This window comes from Somniosus microcephalus, chromosome 28 (genome assembly GCF_052327205.1).
Source record: "Somniosus microcephalus isolate GS21.2 chromosome 28, FLI_Smic_1.0, whole genome shotgun sequence".
Taxonomy (NCBI): Eukaryota; Metazoa; Chordata; class Chondrichthyes; order Squaliformes; family Somniosidae; genus Somniosus; species Somniosus microcephalus.
The window spans coordinates 15,086,337-15,109,727 of NC_141014.1; the positions used below are offsets into that span (position 1 = coordinate 15,086,337).

The 23,391-nt window shown below is 52.2% G+C and overlaps 1 protein-coding gene across 1 annotated transcript in view; it reads left to right on the top strand.

Moving 5' to 3' along the window:
* Positions 1-23,391, top strand: part of gcat (glycine C-acetyltransferase) — a 35,203-nt gene that overhangs the window by 9,055 nt on the left and 2,757 nt on the right. The window contains exons 2-7 of the mRNA XM_085969505.1: positions 1,096-1,226; positions 2,694-2,795; positions 5,906-6,052; positions 10,460-10,614; positions 11,632-11,714; positions 13,631-13,802. Of these exons, the coding sequence (XP_085825631.1) occupies positions 1,096-1,226; positions 2,694-2,795; positions 5,906-6,052; positions 10,460-10,614; positions 11,632-11,714; positions 13,631-13,802 (790 nt within the window). The remainder of the gene's footprint in view (positions 1-1,095; positions 1,227-2,693; positions 2,796-5,905; positions 6,053-10,459; positions 10,615-11,631; positions 11,715-13,630; positions 13,803-23,391) is intronic.

The following is a 23,391-nucleotide window of genomic DNA, read 5'->3' on the forward strand; positions in this document are numbered from 1 at the left end:
AGAGGCCGGGATCGGAGGAGTGCAGAGATCGCGGAGGGTTGTAGGGCTGGAGGAGGTTACAGAGATAGGGCAGGGTGGGTGAGGCCATGGAGGGATATGAAAACCAGGATAAGAATTTTAAAATCGAGGCGTTGCTTAGCCGGGAGCCAGTGTAGGTCAGCGAACAACAGGGGTGATGGGTGAACGGCACTTGGTGCGAGTTAGGACACGGGGCAGCAGAGATTTGGATGAACTGACGTTGACGGAGGGTGGAATATGGGAGGCCGGACCAGAGAACGTTGGAATAGTCAAGTCTGGAGCTAACAAAAGCATGGATGAGAGTTTCAGCAGCAGATAGACTGAGGGAGGGGCGGAGGTGGAAGGACAGTGTGATAGATATGTACTGTATTGCATATGTTGCTGTATATTGAGCTATGGTATCTAATCAGCCAAACTGTGCTGCACTCTTCAATCTAAGGAAGTCTCAAGCTGGTTGGCCTGGAACTCCATTCAGATCCAGCAGACAGGCAGGGTTTTGTTACTGGCCCCAGACAGTCAGACAGACAGGCACAGGAGTGCCACGTGTGCTGGGCATGATTCCCTCGTTGCCAGTTGGACTGGCAGTGTCAACATACTCCAATCCAGCAGAACATTGCATCAGCCAATTTCCATACCGTAATCCCTATAATAGAAGAGCCGTCTCGGCCTCAAGAAAATACGATGAAGGAGACTGGCTCCAAAGCGGCTGCGTTCTGAGGTTAGCCTGGGAGCCGGAGCTGGCATCAGCCCGGCTGACGATGCCAAGTGTCTGTACTCAGTTCAACAACCGGAATATCAGGTATGGCGGGGGTCACTTCACCCAGTGGTCTGCTTGTGTTGTCAGCAGAGCTCCAGCTATTGCACTAAGCTGCTGTTTGGCGAGGTCACGGAGGGCGGTGCCCTGTTTGCTGAGTGTGAGGATGCTCGCTCTGCACTTCAAATGATTCTGGTGTCATTGCTGGGGGTGGGTGGGGGGGCGATCGAATCCCCATGAATGATCTGCCAGTGTACACCCTCCCGCTTTGCCGGCTACTCATTAACCACTGATGTAATTTCTCTCTCTCTCTCTCCCTGTAGCCATTCTGAATTTCTGTGCAAACAACTACCTTGGCCTCTCGAGTCACCCTGCCGTGATCCAGTCGGGAATCGAAGCCCTTGATCAGTACGGAGCGGGGCTGAGCTCCGTGCGTTTCATTTGTGGCACCCAGGTCAGTCCAGAATAACATTTAGAACTAGACAAAGGTCATGAGGCGCAACTCCTCCGTCCCGATTTTATCATCGACCTAACCCAGGGCCTTCTCTCCACCTCTCCTAACACTGAGCTGAGAGACAGGAACTGGCGACCGGCCACGAAACCAGGCGCTGGCATCGAATATACAAATTACCAGATCTGTCGTGTCTCTCCAAGTATGTCTCATCAACCCTCCCAACCCCCAGCCTCCCAGCATCTACACACGTCCCCCATTCTCACCGTCCCCACCCAGCCTCCCAACATCTACACACGTCCCCCATTCTCACCGTCCCCACCCAGCCTCCCAACATCTACACACGTCCCCCATTCTCACCGTCCCCACCCAGCCTCCCAACATCTACACACGTCCCCCATTCTCACCCTCCCCACCCAGCCTCCCAACATCTACACACGTCCCCCATTCTCACCCTCCCCACCCAGCCTCCCAGCATCTACACACGTCCCCCATTCTCACCCTCCCCACCCAGCATCTACACACATCCCCCATTCTCACCCTCCCCCACCCAGCCTCCCAACATCTACACACATCCCCCATTCTCACCCTCCCCACCCCCAGCCTCCCAGCATCTACACACGTCCCCCATTCTCACCCTCCCCACCCAGCATCTACACACATCCCCCATTCTCACCCTCCCCCACCCAGCCTCCCAACATCTACACACGTCCCCCATTCTCACCCTCCCCACCCAGCATCTACACACATCCCCCATTCTCACCCTCCCCACCCAGCCTCCCAACATCTACACACGTCCCCCATTCTCACCCTCCCCACCCAGCCTCCCAACATCTACACACGTCCCCCATTCTCACCCTCCCCACCCAGCCTCCCAGTATCTACACACGTCCCCCATTCTCACCGTCCCCACCCAGCCTCCCAACATCTACACACGTCCCCCATTCTCACCCTCCCCACCCGCAGCCTCCCAACATCTACACACGTCCCCCATTCTCACCCTCCCCACCCCCAGCCTCCCAGCATCTACACACATCCCCCATTCTCACCTTCTCCACCCAGCCTCCCAACATCTACACACGTCCCCCATTCTCGCCCTCCCATTCCCAGATTGTATACGTGTACCCCATTCTCGCCCTCCCCAGCATCTACACGTCCCCCATTCTCGCCCCCCGCCCTTAGTTTCAATACATGTAACCCATTGTTACCCTCCACCTTCAACACACGTCCCCCATTCTTACTCTCCAGGGGGAAGTGCTAACTGGTGCGGCTTTGAGACCCCCACACAGCGGTGATCCTGTCCACGGGGATGGGGAGTGCGATAGGAAAGAGGTCGCTGTTAAGTGGTTGGGGGGTATATTTTATGGTTTCACGGGAAGACTACCCTGGAAGAATGAAAGTGCCGAGTGCAGTTGAGTGTTGCTGAGCAAAGTGGAGCCTGACCGAACCTCCCTCTCTTTGTATCCCCAGAACCTGCACAAGAACCTTGAGGACAAGATCGCCAAGTTCCACCAGAGGGAGGATGCCATCCTCTATGCCAGCTGTTTCGATGCCAATGCTGGGATTTTTGAGGTGTGACCTATGCCCTCTGAGTATCTCGGGCTTTTACCCCTACACCTGACAACATGAAATACCTGTCGCAGGGGGCTTTCTGTTTCAACGGGGACTTTAGGCTCCATGTGTGCATCATGAACCCTGAACTGTCAGGGGCCTGTTAGGAGTGAGATTTATGATCACAAAGTGAGACAGATTATTGATCCACTTCAACACCTGGAGCTCGATTTACTTTTAATCGTGGGATTTGCATGGTCACATTTTTAAACCAGAATGAGGGCGATTTGATGGGTCTACATGTGTCCAGAGCACACGGTGGCATAGTGGTTAGCACTGTTGCCTCACAGCGCCAGGGACCCGGGTTCGAATCCGGCCTCGGGCGACTGTCTGTGTGGAGTTTGCACATTCTCCCCGTGTTTGCGTGGGTTTCCTCCGGGTGCTCCGGTTTCCTCCCACAGTCCAAAGATGTGCGAGTTAGGTTGATTGGCTATGATAAATTGACCCTTAGTGTTAGGGGGATTAAATACGTGGGGTTACGGGGACAGGGTGGGGTATGGGTATGTGTTGGTGTAGGGGTTACGGGGATCGGGTGGGATATGTGCAGGCTCGATGGGCCGAAATGGCCTCTATCTGCACTGTGGGGTTTCTGTGATTCTGTGATTAGCAGACAGACAAGATGTGTGCATGTGTGTCCAGCAGGACATAGGTGACCCATTTTCCCTCCGTAATCCCCTCGTCATCTCGTGGTTGTTCTCTCATTGCCTCCCATTTCGACCATATCAGGCAGGCTAAGAGATTCCTAGATTTTTGGATACTATGGGATTCAAGGGATCTGGGGATAATGCGGGAAGGTGGAGATGAGGTTGAAGATCAGCCATGATCTTATTGAATGGCGGAGCAGGCTCGAAGGGCCGTGTGGCCGACTCCTGCTCCTACTTCTGATTGTTAGATTTTGAAGAGGGGATGTTAATTCCCCATCCCACTCCCAGCGGAACGGCCTGTTTCCACGTGATGCTATCTCCTGCAGTCTTGCTGAAAACTGATGCCCTCTGACCCCTCCCTCCCACCATTGAGTGGGGTGAATGTCGAGCAGGCCTAGCAAAGGCCGCGTGCAGCCAACCATCTGGTGGCTGGAACCAAAAGCTTAAAAGTGTTTTTAATGAAATACAATAATAGTCAATGAAATGTTGTATCTGGTCAGTGTTCCTTTATACTCCTGATTTTGGAGGATTCTTCAAGGGGCTGTGTAATCATCCAAATGATACCAGCACATTGCTGAGCATCTCTCAGTCCACCGTTAGTTAGCATCTCGTGGTTTAAAACTGCTGGACAGAGGCAGCCTTGTTATGAGGAGCATTTTACCACCTCATTACAATTTTAAACACCTCGTTATCAATTTAACTACCTCATTGAACACCAGAGGCGTTCAAAATCATGAGAGGTGTTGATCGAGTAGCTAAAGCGAAACTGTTTCCACTGGCAGGAGGGGGGTCAGTAACCAGAGGACACCGATTTAAACAAAAGCAAAATACCGCGGATGCTGGAAATCTGAAATAAAAACAAAATGCTGGAGATACTTGGCAGGTCAGGCAGCGTCTGTGGAGAGAGAAACAGTCAATGTTTCAGGTCGATGACCTTTCGTCAGAACCGTTCTGATGGAGGGTCATCGGACTGAAATGTTAACATAGCTGCTGCCTGATCTGTGGACACAGATTTAAGATTGGCAAAAAATCCAGGGGGGAGGAGAGATGAGAATTTTTTTTACTCGGCACGTCGTTGTGATCTGGAACGTGCTGCCTAAAAGGGCGGTGGAAGCAGATTCAATGGTAACTTTTGAAAGGGAATTGGATAAATACTTAAAAAGGAAAGACTTACAGAGCTGTGGGGAAAATGTGTCCCAGTGTTGTTCAGGGCTCTTCCTGAACTAATGTTCACTGAACCACTGTTCCAGCTGAAATCCATTTAACCTGTGAAATCCCACCACATTGCCACAGACTGATTATATTTGTTAAGACATGTCTGAAAGGTAGCGAGACATTTTGCAATCTCGAGTGGTTTTCCCTAGTAATGTTGTCCCGTGGTTGCAGCCGTGTAATCTCCTTGCATTGATCCGACTATGGCCCAGAAATTCAGGTCGGGGGCTTCCCGCGGGTGTGAGCCCCCGACCTGCACTTAACTTGCGCGCCGGCCGTTGAGCTGTGGGCCCCCGTGGAATTCCGATCCTGGGCCTGCTCCAGCTGCCGGCGCGCAGTGCTTGCGTATCCCAGGGGCGCAGTTAGTTCGATGTGTCCCCTGGGATCACGTGAGCCATGGAGAGCCAATCGGAGCAGGGAATGCTCCATTCATAAGTATGACAGGAAGAGCTGTCGAAACTTAGAAATACTACGGCCCCAAAACATCACTACATCTTCAAATAAATTTTTAAAAAACACATTTTTTAAATAAACTATAAATTACATGAAATAACTATTTTAAACAATAATTTAAATTTTTGAAAAAAATAGTTTTATTTTCTAACGGGGCTAAAAATAAACTTACCTTTCTTTAAAGTATTAAAAAATAATAAACCTGTGGAAAAAATGTTTTAATTTTAATTAATTCACCACTTACCTTGTAAAAAGCAGGCCTTACACCTGCTTTTTAAATGTGTAACTTCTGCAGACTTACCCTCCCGGGAAAACCTGCAAAAAAAATGCAAGTTTGATGCGCACGCGCTGCCTCTCCCGCGCACGCGTTCGACCTCTGAACCCCTGCTTTCAGGGGAACGGAAGTGCCGGTTTCCCGCGCATGCGCAGTGCATGCAGGAAACCGGCACTTCCATTGGGCCTACGGGTGAGTACCCCGTGCGTACTCACCCGTGGAGACCCGAATTTCTGCCCCATTAAATCTCAGCAATGGACAATGGCAAGCCTACCCCACTGTAGCTCAGTGGCCAAGGGTGCTGCTCACTGACTCTCCCGGTACCTACTCCCCATGAGGAGGGAGCTCCTATTTGGCACCACCCCCTCCCCCGAAGAAGCTTTACAGGTGTGACCTCGGTGTGCCTGAACTTGGCTTCGGTGCCAAGAGAGCACTCGCACACCAAGCTGTTCCTCCAGAGCAATCTGACGACTCGTTGTCTTTTCCAGGCCATGTTAACCCCCGAAGATGCCATTCTCTCCGATGAACTCAACCACGCGTCGATCATCGATGGAGTCAGGCTGTGCAAGGCCAACAAGTACCGCTATAAACACCTGGACCTCGGTGACCTGGAGGCCAAGTTGAAGGAAGCCCAGGTACATTTAACTCTACTCATTTAGATGCCTGCGCAGTGGCTAGCGATCATTAATGTTGTTTCTAAAATGCTCACCCCAACACGAGGCACGAGGTGTGGGTGGCTCCATTTTGTCCTCTCTCTGCCTTTCTCCCCGTGCTTCTCTTGTAGTTTCCCCTCTTATTCTGTCACAACTATGGAATCCCTTTCATAGAAACATAGAAGATAGGAGCAGGAGTAGGCCATTCGGCCCCTCGAGCCTGCTCCGCCATTCAATGCGATCATGGCTGATCATCCAAATTCAGTACCCGGTCCCTGCTTTCTCCCCATATCCCTTGATCCCTTTAGCCTTAAGAAATATATCTAACTCCTTCCTAGGTCTTCCCTTCTTCCTATAACTGGGCTTCTTGTAACTGTTGGTTTTCTGATTTAGCTCATCACCTCTGCCTTGTTGAGAGTCCTCCATATGGGCATTGGAGCTTCACCTGCTTTTTGTTGCAGGGGTATTTTTTGGCCATATAGATTTTTATAAAGCTCTCTCAACAATACAATGATATAATGGCGGTATAAACTAAATGGTACAATTTTAAAGCGGGTGCAGGAACAGAGAGACCTGGGGGTTCACAGACTCAAATCTTTGAAGATGGTAAGACCAGTTGATAAGGCTGTTTTTAAAAAAAAAAAAAAGAAGCACACTGGATCCTTGGCTTTACATAACAGAGGCATAGGGGTCGATTTTCCTGACGCTGTCGGGAAGAAGGCGGAACTACAATTTTGGGTTTTAGACCCGCCTACTTCGACGTCCGGCCAATCCGCGCGATTTTCCCTTGACTGACCTTGTTGAGCCCGCCCAGCGGGCTCAGCAGGCCAATTAAGGGCCACCCGGCAACAGGTGACGTCACAGACTGAAATTTCATCTGTCAAGAGTTTTTGACAGATGAAATATCAGTGTTTCACAGCTGTTTGAAGCTGTCAAACACTGACAGTCTGAGTTCTACCATGAGTCATTCTGCACAGACTCAGTTAGAACTCTCACCGACACTCAAAGCTGAAGGCTGTCACTTTTCACAGATCGCAGCCGTTCAGCTTTAAGTTCCGGCTGAGTGATGGGCTCCTGACGGCTACAGGAAGAAAGGCTGTTAAGGTAAGTACAGGTAAGTAAAAGTTCTTTACACACTTTAGACACACCAAACACACTTACCTTTGCACTCATACACCCATCACTCACCTGAGCACCGACATCTCGACCCCTCCAACTCCTTCAACCCGACGGCCCGCCTGCTCTAACCTGGCGTGGTTTGGAGCTGTTGGGAATCCCACACGAAACCCCTCAAAATAGGGATTAGGCTAAAAACTGCCTGTTAACTACCTGTTAACAGGCAGTTAATTGGTACTAATCCCTTCCCGCCTCGGGGCGGGGTTTTGGGCGGGATGGTGTCGGGACCCCCAAATTCGGGATTTCCCCCCCCCCCCCCCACACGCCTGAAACCCCGCCTGATGGCTCCAGGAAAAGCGACCCCATAGAGTACAAAAGGAAGGAAGTTATGCTAAACCTTTATAAATCGCTGGGTAGGAATCAGCTGGAGTATTGTGTCCAATTCTGGGCACCACACTTTAGGAAGGATGTCAAAGCCTCGGAGAGGGTGCGGAGGAGATTTACTAGAATGGTACCAGGGATGAGGGACTTCAGTTATGTGGAGAGACTGGAGAAGCTGGGGTTGTTCTCAGAGCAGAGAAGGTTAAGAGGAGATTTAATAGAAGTGTTCAAAATCATGATAAATAGGGAGAAACGGTTTCCGCTGGCAGGAGGGTCGGTAACCAGAGGATATGGACTTGAGATAATTGTCGAAAGAACCAGAGGGGGAGATGAGGTTTTTTTTTACGCAGCGAGTTGTTGTGATCTCGAACACGCTGCCTGAAAGGGCGGTGGAAGCAGATTCAATAGTAACTTTCAAAAGGGAATTAGATAAATACTTGAAAAGGACAAATTTGTAGGGCTGTGGGGAAAGAGCAGGGGAGTGGGACTAATTGGATCGCTCCCTCATAGAGCCAGCACAGGCACGATGGGCCGAATGGCCTCCTTCTGTGCTGTATCATTCTATGGTAATACGAGTTTACCATTCCCTGGTTGAATTATTGTTTTTCACTAATTTCTTCCTAACATTACAACAGTGACTCCACTTGGAAGTACTTCATTGGCTGTAAAGCACTTTGCGACGTCTGGTGGTCGTGAAAGGCGCTATAGAAATGCAAATCATTTTTCTTTTTTTCTAACTTCAATGCAGTGGCATTATTAAAGGGGGAGGGTGTGTTCCAGGCTGCCGGGCCCAGCCCTCCAAGTTGTCCTTTGAGAAAAGCGGGGTTGTTGCGGTTTCATTCTCGGTGCAGTACTGTTCTTCCGCGTGACCCAGTCTTCGCCCACAGCCCCAGACCTGGTCTGTCTAAGGATAAGGAGTACATAAGAACATAAGAAGTAGGAGCAGGGGTAGGCCATACGGCCCCTCGGGCCTGCTCCGCCATTCAATAGGATCATGGCTGATCTGAATCTAGACTCACGTCCACTTCGCTGCCCTCTCCCCGTAACCCCTAATTCCCTTATCTGCTAGGAAAATGTCTATCTCCATTTTAAATTTATTTAATGTTGCAGCTTCCGCAGCTCTCTGGGGTAGCAAATTCCATAGATTTACTACCCTCTGAGTGAAGAAGTTTCTCCTCATCTCAGTTTTGAAAGGGCAGCCCCTTATTCTAAGATTATGCCCCCTAGTTCTAGTCTCACCCATCAGTGGAAACATCCTCACTGCATCCACCCGATCAAGCCCCCTCACAATTTTATATGTTTCGATAAGATCGCCTCTCATTCTTCTGAACTCCAATGAGTAGAGTCCCAACCTACTCAACCTTTCCTCATACGCCAACCCCCTCACCTCCGGAATCAACCGAGTGAACCTTCTCTGAACCGCCTCGAGAGCAAGTATATCTTTTCTTAAATATGGAAACCAAAACTGCACGCAGTATTCCAGGTGTGGCCTCACCAATACCCTGTATAACTGCAGCAAGACTTCCCTGTTTTTATACTCCATCCCCCTTGCAATAAAAGCCAAGATTCCATTGGCCTTCCTGATCGCCTGCTGCACCTGCATACTAACTTTTTGTGTTTCATGCACCAGGACCCCCAGATCCCTTTGTACTGTAGCACTTTGCAGTTTCTCTCCATTTAGATAACTTGCACTTTGATTTTTTCTGCCAAAGTGCATAACCTCACACTTTCCAACATTATATTGCATCTGCCAAATCTCTGCCCACTCACTTAGCCTGTCTATGTCCTTTTGCAGGTTTTTTATGTCCTCCTCACTCACTGCTTTCCCTCCCATCTTTGTATCGTCGGCAAACTTGGATATGTTGCACTCGGTCCCTTCCTCCAAATCGTTAATATAGATTGTAAAGAGTTGGGGTCCCAGCACTGACCCCTGCGGAACACCACTAGTTATTTTAGACTGAGATGAGGAGGAATTTCTTCACCCAGAGAGTGGTGAACCTGTGGAATTCTCTACCACACAAGGCCGTTGAGGCCAATTCATTAAATATATTCAAGAATGAGTTAGATATATTTCTTAAGGCTAAAGGGATCAAGGGATATGGGGAGAAGGCAGGGACCGGGTACTGAATTTGGATGATCAGCCATGATCTCATTAAATGGCGGAGCAGGCTCGAGGGGCCGAATGGCCTACTCCTGCTTCTATCTTCTATGTTTCTATGTCTTCACTCCCCCTCTCTGTGCACAGCTCTAGTCTCCATATTACAAAAAGGATATAGAGGCACTGGCAAAGGTGAAAAAAAGATTTACAACAATGATACCAGAACTGGGAGGTTATAACTATCAGGAAAAACTGATGAACAGGCTACGGCTCCTTTCGCTAGAAAAGAGAAGGCTGAGGGGGGGACCTGATAGAGGTCTTCAAGATTATGGTAGGGTAGATGTAGAGAAGATGTTTCCACTTGCGGGGGAGTCAGAAACTCAGGGCCATAAATATAAGATGGTCACTAATAAATCCAATAGAGAATTCAAGAGAAACTTCTTTACCCAGAGGGTGGTTAGAATGTGAGGAAAGAAAGATTGCATTTCTCTAGCGCCTTTCACGACCTCAGGACGTCCCAAAGCGCTTTACAGCCAATGAAGCACTTGTTGAAGTGTAGTCACTGTTGTAATGTAAGAACTTGCTACCACATGGAGTATTTGAGGCGAAAAGCATAATGGATTTCAGGAGAAGTTAGAGAAACACATGAGGGAGAAAGGAATAGAAGGTTATGTTGATGGGGTGAGATGAAGAGGGGTGGGTGGAGGCTGGTGTGGAGCATAAACACCGGCACGGACCAGCTGGGCCGAATGGCCTGTTTCTGTGCTGTAAAATTCTATGGAATTCTCTTCCAGAAACACCGGATCCGTCTGATTGTTACGGACGGCATTTTCTCCATGGACGGAGACGTGGCGCCGCTGAAAGAGATATGTGACCTGTCGGAGAAATACAAGGCTCTGGTGTTCATTGACGAATGTCACGCCACCGGGTTCATGGGACCAAATGGACGGTAGGGAGCTAGGTGTGCCCGCGCTCTTGGATTGTGGGGGGTGGGCTGGCTAGAGGTTTGATGCGCGCAAAATAAGCCACCTTACGCTACATTTCTATTCCAGCCTGACTCCTGGGATTTTAGGGCGTGCACTTTAAAGAAGTTCCCCAACGTGGAAGGGTCAGTGGCGAAGGTCAACGGGTGGCACCAGATACCAGGTGCTGCCTTTATTACTGGCACAGGGTGGTGGATGTAAAATTGTCATGGGATGCAGTAGAAAGAAAGACTTGCATTTCTATAGCTCCTTTCACAACCAGACACCCCAAAGAGCTTTACAGCCAATGAAGTGTAGTCACTGTTGTAATGTAGGAAATGCAGCAGCCAATTTGCGCACAGCAAGCTCCCATGAACAGCAATGTGATAATGACCAGATAATCTGTTTTCAGTGAGGGATAAATATTGGCCGGGACACCGGGGAGAACTCCCCTGCTTTTTTTCGAAATAGTGCCATGGGGCCTTTTACGTCCACCTGAGAGGGCAGACGGGGCCTCGGTTTAATGTCTCATCCGAAAGACGGCACCTCCGACAGTGCAGCACTCCCTCAGCACTGCATTGGGAGTGTCGGCCTGGATTATGGGCTCAAGTCTCTGAGGTGGGACTTGAACCCACAACCTTCTGACTCGGAAGGCGAGGGTGCTGCCCACTGAGCCACAGGGGACGCTGCTCTGAGGTTAGGGCTAAGGTTCATTGTTGGGACAGAGCAGAGGGAGCTCTACTCTGCAGCTAACCTGACTGCCCAGTGGTGACCTTGGGTGGCCCAACAGGGAACTCTTCCAATCGCCTGCATCAACAGTCCTGGCCTTGATGAGCACACAGTTCAAACCTGTGAATTGCGACAAAGACAATTTCTTCCCTTCCTCTTTTCACCGCTGCCCCCATTTAAAAAGAAAGATATGAATCAGAATTTCAGATGCTTCTGTAAAACTAAAAGTGAAATGTAATTGAGTGCGGTTCTGTTTTTTTCTCTGATTGGGATAGGGGCACAGATGAGTTGCTGGGCGTGATGGACCGAGTTCATATTGTAAACTCCACTCTCGGGAAGGCGCTGGGTGGAGCAGCAGGTGAGTGGAGACAAAGTCCTGGGTTCATTTCTACAGGGATCGCACTGAAAAGCAGAGAAGTCCTGTTATACTTGTATCACACCTTGGTTTGACCACACTTGGAGTGCCGTGTGCAGTTCTGGTCTCCGTATTACAAAAAGGACATAGAGGCAGTAGAGAAGGTGCAAAAAAGATATTTGATACCAAAACTGAGAGGTTCTACCTATCAGGAAAGATTGAACAGGCTGGGGCTCTAGAAAAGAGAAGGCTGCGGTCTTTTAAGATTATGGCTGGAATTTATTGGGGTGGTAGCAGGCGTGATTGCTGGCGGGTCGGGTGGGAAAGTTGTTATTTTTGACCGGGTCGGGAACTTGCTGTCATCTCGCTCCTATGCGCCTTTCCCCTAGGCATGTCTGTCGCTGCGGAGCCGACCCGACCGGCAGCCGCGGGGGGCCCAATTGAGATGATTATCAGGTAGTTTACAGGCACTTGAGCCTTTTTTCACTTACTTTTTAAATTTCCCTGCATGGCCACGGGATTCACGCAGCTTGGGAAACACGTCTGTCAACCTGAGGCGGGAGTTCAGTGGCCATTGCTCCAGCTGATTACTTGACAGCATCAAATGTACAATAAAAGCTCCCACCTGACAGATGACCACTTTCCTCAGGCAGAAGCTGTTGCTCAGTCCATTTCCAGCACAGATTCTGCAGGCTGCAAGTCTTTCCAGCAAAGTCTCCATCCAGTCTCACCTCATTGGGTGGAGGTGCAAGGTAAGTTGGTGTGAGTAAGGATGTGCAGGAGTAGGGTAGGGAAGGCAGAGTGATGTGAATGTGATGAGAGGCACAGCAGGATGAGGTTGAGTGTGGCTTTGTACTAACGTTTCCTGATCTACTGAGATCATTGAAAGGTTTGCGCAACTGCACCCAGGTCCTCCTAATGACATCCCTGCTTGTGTCCTCCTCTGCAATGTGCAACCAGGCTGTTTTGGCCTCCTGGGGAGGTCTCTTCCACCCATGGGAAAGGAAGGGGACCTCCCTGTGTGCTCTGGAGAACCTGGGTGCAGCCCTCTGCCTCAAGAATTCAGGAGGAACTTCTTTACCCAGAGAGTGGTGAGAATGTGGAGATTTAATCGAGGTGCTCAAAATTCAGACGGGTTGTGATAGAGTAGATCAGGAGAAACTGTTTCCACTGGCAGGAGGGTCGGTAACCAGAGGACACAGATTTAAGGTAATTGGCAAAAGAACCAGAGAAAGAAAGAAAGACTTGGATTTATATAGTGCCATTCACAACGTCGCAAAGTGCTTTACATCCAGTTAAGTACTTTTAAAGTGTAATCACTGTTGTGATGTAAGAAACGTGGCAGCCAATTTGCACGCAGCAGGCTCACATAAACAGCAATGTGATAATCTGTTTTTGCTTTAGTGATTGAGGGATAAATATTGTCCAGGACACTGGGATAACTCCCCTGCTCTTCTTTGAATGGTGCCATGGGGGTCTTTAACATCCACCTGAGACGGCAGGCGGGGCCTCGGTTTAACGTCTCATCTGAATGACGGCACCTCCGATAGTGCGGCACTCCCTCAGTACTGCACTGGGAGTGTCAGCCTGGATTTTTGTGCTCAAGTCTCTGGAGTGGGACTTGAACCCACAACCATCTTGACTCAGAGGCTCGAGGAGAGATGAGGAAATTTTTTTTTTACGCAGCGAGTTGTGATCTGGAATGCGCTGCCTGAAAGGGCGATGGAAGCAGATTCAGTAGTAACTTTCAAAAGGGAATTGGATAAATACTTGAAAAGGAAAAATTTGCATGGCGATGGGGAAAGAGAAGGGGAGTGGGGCTGATCGGATAGCTCTTTCAGAGAGTCGGCACAGGCACGACGGGTCAACCAGCCACATTCTATGAAACACCTGAAACATTAACATGTCTTCTCTTTAAGGTGGATACACCACGGGACCCAAGGCTGTGGTTGCCTTGCTGCGTCAGCGCTCCAGACCCTACCTCTTTTCCAACTCTCTGCCTCCTCCTGTGGTCGGTTGTGCCTCCAAAGCCCTGGACCTCCTGATGGAAAGCAACGCCATCGCCCAAACTATGGCAGCAAAAACCAAAAGGTACGTCGCCAATGAGCGGGTCTGTCTGCCACCCTCACCTCCCTTATAATGTTTAATCGTTGTCTTTGTAGGTAAAAGGGAGAGTTTTGCTTTGAGGACAGATCTTCTGGCTTCTTACCTGTTAATATTTCTGGTCCAATGATTAAAGGAGTTGCTAGGGTAGATAGAGGTTCAGGGCTAGAAATTCATTACAGCCCAGAAATGGGCGGTATCTTTAGAAAAGTTTGAGAATTAGTGCCAGGCACTAATGCTTTAGACTGCATGCAAAATTCATTCTCACTGCTCAAAGAAATGATTGGGGCGGTAAATCAAGCCTTAATGGTCTAGCTCAGGGGCTTTACACTCAAAGGATGGACCAATATCGGGTGCAGTCTAATTGCAACTCATCATTGCCGCAGGCTTTTCCCAGTACTTAAAGGGGAGGTTCATTGATGCTGCAGCACCTCATTCTCAGCATTGCTGGCTATGCAGCTGCCTCAGCAAGGAGAAGCACAACAAGGAGAAGGAGCCGGAGGACTGAAGCAGGTGTGCTCATGGCAGATCCACCTCAGTCGGGCGGTCAGGGTAATTGAATGCTTCAACAAATGCTACATATCACCATCTGTACCACAAGCTTCGCACACTGCCCAAAGCACCAGGCCCCCAGCACTCACCCACCAACAATCTCTACTTACCAACACACACACCCACATCTCACACCTTGCACACAATGACAGCTATTCAAGTATGGCAGGCACAAGGGTCATTAATGTGATATGTTTATGCATACATTTATTAATGGAGTTTGCAATATTTTGTGGTCCCTCTCATTTCACCTTTGCACCCAGGAGGACGCTGTGATACGGCATGACACAGGGATGATATGATGAGCATGTGGAGAGCAAAAGGGATCTGGGGTTTAAGTCATCCTGGTGAGAGCCCTGATGTCCCCCCTCATCCCTCTGCGCACGTGTTCCCGTATTTCTGGCTGCCTCCGCTCCCTCCGCCGTAGATCCTGGAGGACGAGGTGGCCAGTACAGCCCCCACTAAGTGTAGCAGTTTGAATCTTTAAACAATAAATGTAGCCACTTTGCACTTGCCAGAACACTGCTGATCAAAAAGAACCTTGAAATTAATCATGCAAACTCCTCCACTAGCTGAAACTGACAAGAGACCACAGAAACTAACCGGCCCTGACAGCTGGGAGTGATTAATGCGGACGCCTTTAAATAGCGTCCCTGGAGCGGGTGTCCTGCAGCTGTGCGCCTCCTCTCCCTCTCGCTGTCTGGTCGAGGTGCAAAGATAAGTGTCCATAATTAATTCGGCAGTTTGGGCGCCTGGTGTTGAAGTCCCTGGCGGTACCTCGAACCGGCGGGGCAATGGGGGGGGGGGAGGGTCCGGCTTTGCCGTGCGCCGCCGGATTCACCTCGCTCCAGCGCTACTGCATCAGCGCCCCATTAGCGCCAGCTGTAGGTGAATTTTTCCACAAAACTATTTCCTCTGGTGGGGGGAGTCCAGAACAAGGGGGCATAACCTTAAAATTAGAGCCAGGCCGTTCAGGGGTGATGTCAGGAAGCACTTCTTCACACAAAGGGTGGTGGAAATCTGGAACTCTCCCCCCCAAAAAGCTCTTGAGGCTGGCGGTCAATTGAAAATAGATTTTTGTTAGGTGAGGTTATTAAGGGTTACGCGACCAAGGTGAGTAGCCGGAGTTAAGATACAGATCAGCTGTGATCTCATTGAATGGCAGAACAGGCTCGAGGGGCTGAATGGCCTCCTGCTGTTCCTATGATCCTAATCGATGTATCTCTAAAAATGAAGAACTGTTGTATTTGAGCCTTATCTGGCGTGTTGTTAAATATCATGTTGAGTTTTAATGCGTTTGCTGGTTTGATTCTCCCTTCTTGTTCTATTACTAACTGCTGACTCTGTGTCAGCCTGGACAATCTGTGCCATTGTGTACCCTTAACATATTGGCTCCAAACATCTGTGCAGTTGTCCCCCAGGATCGGTCAATGGATAGCGATCAGGAGAGGTGGGGGGCTTTGACTGGTGTCCTGTTCGACCCCCAGCTGGGATTTAAACTCCACTTCTCCATCGCCAAGACCACTTACCCCCACCCCGCCACCCCCCCAACACCTCCCCATCCACCTCAGCCCAGCTCCGGCCCACCTCCTCCCCACATCCACCTCCGTCCCTGATCCGCCCACATCCACCTCAGTCCCAGCTCACCTCAGCCCAGCTCCGGCCCACCTCCTCCCCACATCCACCTCCGTCCCTGATCCGCCCACATCCACCTCAGTCCCAGCTCACCTCAGCCCAGCTCCGGCCCACCTCCTCCCCACATCCACCTCCGTCCCTGATCCGCCCACATCCACCTCAGTCCCAGCTCACCTCAGCCCAGCTCCGGCCCACCTCCTCCCCACATCCACCTCCGTCCCTGATCCGCCCACATCCACCTCAGCCCCAGCTCACCTCAGCCCAGCTCCGGCCCACCTCCTCCCCACATCCACCTCCGTCCCTGATCCGCCCACACCCACCTCAGCCCCAGCTCACCTCAGCCCAGCTCCGGCCCACCTCCTCCCCACATCCACCTCCGTCCCTGATCCGCCCACACCCACCTCAGCCCCAGCTCACCTCAGCCCAGCTCCGGCCCACCTCCTCCCCACATCCACCTCCGTCCCTGATCCGCCCACACCCACCTCAGCCCCAGCTCACCTCAGCCCAGCTCCGCCCCACCTCCTCCCCACATCCACCTCAGCCCCAGCTCAGGAAGGTATGAAATAATGGCTTTTCTTTCCAAAAGTGAGCTGGACAGTTGGTGACTGATTAGCCTCGCGGATTGGGGTGGGATGGGGCCGAACAAACGTTAACTGTGATACATTTATGACTCAGTGGTCATCTGTGCCTCCTAGTGGGCAGCAATGCATCACCCAAACTATGGCTTCAAAAACCTAAAGGTACATCGCCAATGAGAGTGACCAGTCTGCCCAGTGTCCTCAGCTTCCCGAGGAGAATTCATTTATTAGAGCTCCTTTTCTCAGGATAAGGGGTCGACCATTCAGGACTGAGAAGAGGAGAAATTTCTTAGAATATAAGAGATAGGAGCAGGAGTCGGCCACACGGCCCCTCGAGCCTGCTCCGCCATTCAATAAGATCATGGCTGATCTTCTACCTCATCTCCACTTTCCTGAACTATCCCCATATCCCTTGATTCCCTTAATATTCTTCACTCTCAGAGGGTTGTGAATCTGTGGAATTCTCTGCCCAGGGCTGTGAATGCTGAGTCGTTGAGTATATTCAAGGCGGAGATCGATAGATTTTTGGACTCTAGGGGAATCGAGGGATATGGAGATCGGGCGGGAAAGTGGAATTGAGGTGAAAGATCAGCCGTGATCTTATTGAATGGCGGAGCAGGCTCGAGGGGCCGTTTGGCCGACTCCTGCTCCTAATTCTTATGTTCAATGATTCCCCATGGACAGGTGGGATTGAGGGACCCGTCCCCATTAGATGGTGGTCTGGCATCCTTGCTGGGGGGGAGAGGACACTGCTGATTGTGAGGGTCCAGGTGTGAGGGGAAGGGACCCAGCCTGGAGAGTACTGCAGAGTGAACTGGGTTTGCCGTGTTACTCTAAGCTCATCCAGGTGAGGGATGTTGGTACTTTCTATTTCAGGATTCCTGTCTCTGCATCAAGCGCTCCCAGATCAGCTACAGCTGGCTGGGTGCGGAGTGCAGCTCCCTTTACCGTGCCGCAGCCCCAACCTAAAGAGAGCGTCCGTCCCCCCGATACACCAGTGTGACACATCACCATTCTGTATACCGGCCAGTCTGCATGGCAATTAGTGCCTTGTGCTGGAGCTCCACACTCTCACAGAGCTGGAGCTCCACACTCTCACAGAGCTGGAGCTCCACACTCTCACAGAGCTGGAGCTCCACACTCTCACAGAGCTGGAGCTCCACACCCTCACGGAGCTGGAGCTCCACACTCTCACAGAGCTGGAGCTCCACACTCTCACAGAGCTGGAGCTCCACACTCTCACAGAGCTGGAGCTCCACACTCTCACGGAGCTGGAGCTCCACACTCTCACGGAGCTGGAGCTCCACACTCTCACAGAGCTGGAGCTCCACACTCTCACGGAGCTGGAGCTCCACACTCTCACAGAGCTGGAGCTCCACACTCTCACGGAGCTGGAGCTCCACACTCTCACGGAGCTGGAGCTCCACACTCTCACAGAGCTGGAGCTCCACACGCTCACGGAGCTGGAGCTCCACACTCTCACAGAGCTGGAGCTCCACACGCTCACGGAGCTGGAGCTCCACACTCTCACAGAGCTGGAGCTCCACACGCTCACGGAGCTGGAGCTCCACACTCTCACAGAGCTGGAGCTCCACACTCTCACGGAGCTGGAGCTCCACACTCTCACAGAGCTGGAGCTCCACACGCTCACGGAGCTGGAGCTCCACACTCTCACGGAGCTGGAGCTCCACACTCTCACAGAGCTGGAGCTCCACACGCTCACAGAGCTGGAGCTCCACACTCTCACGGAGCTGGCGCTCCACACCCTCACGGAGCTGGAGCTCCACACGCTCACGGAGCTGGAGCTCCACACTCTCACAGAGCTGGCGCTCCACACTCTCACAGAGCTGGAGCTCCACACTCTCACTGAGCTGGAGCTCCACACTCTCACAGAGCTGGAGCTCCACACTCTCACAGAGCTGGCGCTCCACACTCTCACGGAGCTGGAGCTCCACACTCTCACGGAGCTGGAGCTCCACACTCTCACGGAGCTGGAGCTCCACACTCTCACGGAGCTGGAGCTCCACACTCTCACGGAGCTGGAGCTCCACACTCTCACGGAGCTGGAGCTCCACACTCTCACGGAGCTGGAGCTCCACACTCTCACGGAGCTGGAGCTCCACACTCTCACGGAGCTGGAGCTCCACACTCTCACTGAGCTGGAGCTCCACACTCTCACAGAGCTGGAGCTCCACACTCTCAGAGCTGGAGCTCCACACTCTCACGGAGCTGGAGCTCCACACTCTCACGGAGCTGGAGCTCCACACTCTCACGGAGCTGGAGCTCCACACTCTCAGAGCTGGAGCTCCACACTCTCACAGAGCTGGAGCTCCACACTCTCAGAGCTGGAGCTCCACACTCTCACGGAGCTGGAGCTCCACACTCTCACGGAGCTGGAGCTCCACACTCTCACGGAGCTGGAGCTCCACACTCTCACGGAGCTGGAGCTCCACACTCTCACGGAGCTGGAGCTCCACACTCTCACGGAGCTGGAGCTCCACACTCTCACGGAGCTGGAGCTCCACACTCTCACGGAGCTGGAGCTCCACACTCTCACGGAGCTGGAGCTCCACACACACAGAGCTGGAGCTCCACACTCTCACGGAGCTGGAGCTCCACACTCTCACGGAGCTGGAGCTCCACACACACAGAGCTGGAGCTCCACACTCTCACGGAGCTGGCGCTCCACACTCTCACGGAGCTGGCGCTCCACACTCTCACGGAGCTGGCGCTCCACACTCTCACTGAGCTGGAGCTCCACACTCTCACGGAGCTGGCGCTCCACACTCTCACTGAGCTGGAGCTCCACACTCTCACGGAGCTGGCGCTCCACACTCTCACTGAGCTGGAGCTCCACACTCTCACGGAGCTGGCGCTCCACACTCTCACGGAGCTGGCGCTCCACACTCTCACGGAGCTGGCGCTCCACACTCTCACGGAGCTGGCGCTCCACACTCTCACTGAGCTGGAGCTCCACACTCTCACGGAGCTGGCGCTCCACACTCTCACGGAGCTGGCGCTCCACACTCTCACGGAGCTGGCGCTCCACACTCTCACAGAGCTGGCGCTCCACACTCTCACAGAGCTGGGTGCAACACTCTCACGGAGCTGGCGCTCCACACTCTCACAGAGCTGGAGCTCCACACTCTCACAGAGCTGGATGCAACACTCTCACGGAGCTGGCGCTCCACACTCTCACAGAGCTGGAGCTCCACACTCTCACTGAGCTGGAGCTCCACACTCTCACAAAGCTGGGTGCAACACTCTTTAATGTTTCCTTTGATTGCTGGGGGCGGAGGGGAGAGACCTCTCTGGACACTCGTGTTTCAGTGGGTAACACACTGAGTGACTTGCAAAGCACACGCATGCTATCTAGTGGCAAGAAGGACATGTACAAGGGACTGAAATGCCTGCCGCTATAATGGCATTTATATTTTCTGCACCGACCATTGGTCAGGTCTGGGAGTGAGTGCCGGCTGTGCTGAATTATAGACGGTGACTTACTGCTGCCCATTTGCACCCATGTCCCAGAATGGGGAGCCTGCTAACCCACTGCAGGGGGCACTTGTAGCATAAGAACATAAGAAATAGGAGCAGGAATAGGCCACTTGGCCCCTCGAGCCTGCTCCGCCATTCAATAAGATCATGGCTGATCTTGGGCTCAAAGCCACTTCCCCGCCCGCTCCCCATAACCCTTCACTCCCTTAACTTGCAAAAATCTGTCTATCTCCACCTTAAATGTATTTAATGACCCAGCCTCCACGGCTCTCTGGGGCAGAGAATTCCACAGATTTACGACCCTCTGAGAGAAGAAATTCCTCCTCATCTCAGTTCTAAAAAGGCGACCCTTTATTCTGAAACTGTGCCCCCGAGTTCTAGATTTCCCCACATCTACCTTGTCGAGCCCCCTCAGCATCTTATATGTTTCAATAAGACCACCTCCTTCTTCTAAATTCCAATGAGTATAGGCCCAGCCTGCTCAACCTTTCCGCATAAGTCAACCCCTCATCTCTGGAAATAACCGTGTGAATCGTCTCTGAACTGCCTCTAATGCAAGTATATCCTTCCTTAAATAAGGAGCAGTTGAGATGATTCAGGTTGGTCCTTACCCCTGTAGGTGGAAGGCTGTTGCGACACACATTGCGCAGTCCATGCCTTCCACTGTCTGAGGTAGGTTGTGGGGGTGGGGGGGGGGGGGGTGGTGGTGTTCAGACCCTCTGCTGAGGGGATATGGATTGAGATAGGTGTCTGCCAGACCAACTTGCATTTCATCCCTGTTTCGTCTACTTGCAAAAAGATACCTTTTTTGTTCTTTTGGCAATTCTTGGATTTCACGGGGTCACAGAGAGGGAAAGGGCACGGGGTCACAGAGAGGGAAAGAGCACGGGGTCACAGAGAGGGAAAGAGCACGGGGTCACAGAGAGGGAAAGAGCACGGGGTCGCAGAGAGGGAAAGAGCACGGGGTCACAGAGGGAAAGAGCACGGGGTCACAGAGAGGGAAAGAGCACGGGGTCACAGAGGGAAAGAGCACGGGGTCACAGAGAGGGAAAGAGCACGGGGTCACAGAGAGGGAAAGAGCACGGGGTCACAGAGAGGGAAAGAGCACGGGGTCACAGAGAGGGAAAGAGCACGGGGTCACAGAGAGGGAAAGAGCACGGGGTCACAGAGAGGGAAAGAGCACGGGGTCGCAGAGAGGGAAAGAGCACGGGGTCACAGAGGGAAAGAGCACGGGGTCACAGAGGGAAAGAGCACGGGGTCACAGAGAGGGAAAGAGCACGGGGTCACAGAGGGAAAGAGCACGGGGTCACAGAGAGGGAAAGAGCACGGGGTCGCAGAGAGGGAAAGAGCACGGGGTCACAGAGGGAAAGAGCACGGGGTCACAGAGAGGGAAAGAGCACGGGGTCACAGAGAGGGAAAGAGCACGGGGTCACAGAGAGGGAAAGAGCACGGGGTCACAGAGAGGGAAAGAGCACGGGGTCGCAGAGAGGGAAAGAGCACGGGGTCACAGAGGGAAAGAGCACGGGGTCACAGAGGGAAAGAGCACGGGGTCACAGAGAGGGAAAGAGCACGGGGTCACAGAGGGAAAGAGCACGGGGTCACAGAGAGGGAAAGAGCACGGGGTCGCAGAGAGGGAAAGAGCACGGGGTCACAGAGGGAAAGAGCACGGGGTCACAGAGGGAAGGGGTCACAGAGGGAAAGAGCACGGGGTCACAGAGGGAAAGAGCACGGGGTCACAGAGAGGGAAAGAGCACGGGGTCACAGAGAGGGAAAGAGCACGGGGTCACAGAGGGAAAGAGCACGGGGTCACAGAGGGAAAGAGCACGGGGTCGCAGAGAGGGAAAGAGCACGGGGTCACAGAGAGGGAAAGAGCACGGGGTCACAGAGAGGGAAAGAGCACGAGGTCGCAGAGAGGGAAAGAGCACGGGGTCACAGAGAGGGAAAGAGCACGGGGTCACAGAGAGAAAGAGCACGGGGTCACAGAGAGGGAAAGAGCACGAGGTCGCAGAGAGGGAAAGAGCACGGGGTCACAGAGAGGGAAAGAGCACGAGGTCGCAGAGAGGGAAAGAGCACGGGGTCGCAGAGAGGGAAAGAGCACGGGGTCACAGAGAGGGAAAGAGCACGGGGTCACAGAGAGGGAAAGGGCACGGGGTCACAGAGAGGGAAAGAGCACGGGGTCGCAGAGAGGGAAAGAGCACGGGGTCACAGAGAGGGAAAGAGCACGGGGTCGCAGAGAGGGAAAGAGCACGGGGTCGCAGAGAGGGAAGTAGAACTGTTTGTGCATCTCGCTGTCGTTACTGCCTAGCCTGGTCCTCCACCATTGTTCGCTCTCCACCTGGACCCCACTGCCCTCGGCCAGTTCCCAATTGATGTTTCCATGCTTCGATCTTCCCGAGTACAAACGTGGCGAAGCCTCTTGGAACCTCCTGGCCTGCAGTGCCAGTAATTGCTGCTCCATGATTGGTAGATTTACACAAATCAGTGAGTCGCCTGTTCCAGTCCTCCAGACCTGCGCAGCTTAAACCGGCATAATCCGCAGAACATTCCACACACAGGTGCGCAAAGATGAAAATATCCCAACAGGGGCTTTGGGAGGTTTCTGCTCAGATCCAGGCTGCCTCCTGGATGCAGCCGCGTTCTAGCCTGATTGTTCCGGTTTCCCAAACAAGAAGGGACGGAGTTGCAATGTATGAAATGTAGAAGACTCTTTTATTGTCTTTCAGCGGCTGGTCTCCCTGTGTGCTGAAACCCTCACCTGTGCCTTTGTTACCTCTAGAGTCGACTATTCCAACCCACTCCAGGCCGGCCCCCCACCTTTCACCCTCCGTAAACCTGAGCTCATCCAGAACTCTGCTGCCCGTGTCCTAACTCGCACCGAGTCCCGTTCACCCATCGCCCCTGTGCTCGCTCTGCTACATTGGCTCCTGGTCCGGCAGCGCCTCGATCAAAAAATGTTCATCCTTGTTTTCAAATCCCTCCATGGTCTCACCCCTCCCTATCTCTGCAACCTCCTCCAGCCCCACAACCCTCCGCGCTCCTCCAATTCTGGCCTCTTGAGCAGCCCCTTCAGCTGCCGAGGCCCTAAGCTCTGGAATTCCCTCCCTAAACCTCTCCGTCTCTCTCTCCTCCTTTAAGACGCTCCTTAAAATCTACCTCTTTGACCAAACTTTTGGTCACCTGTCCTAATATCTCCTTATGAGGCTCGGTGCCAAATTTTGTTTGATAATCGCTCCCGTGAAGTGCCTTGGGATACTTTACTACATTAAAGGTGCTCTATAAATGCAAGTAGTTGTTGTATTGTCCTTCAGATGCTG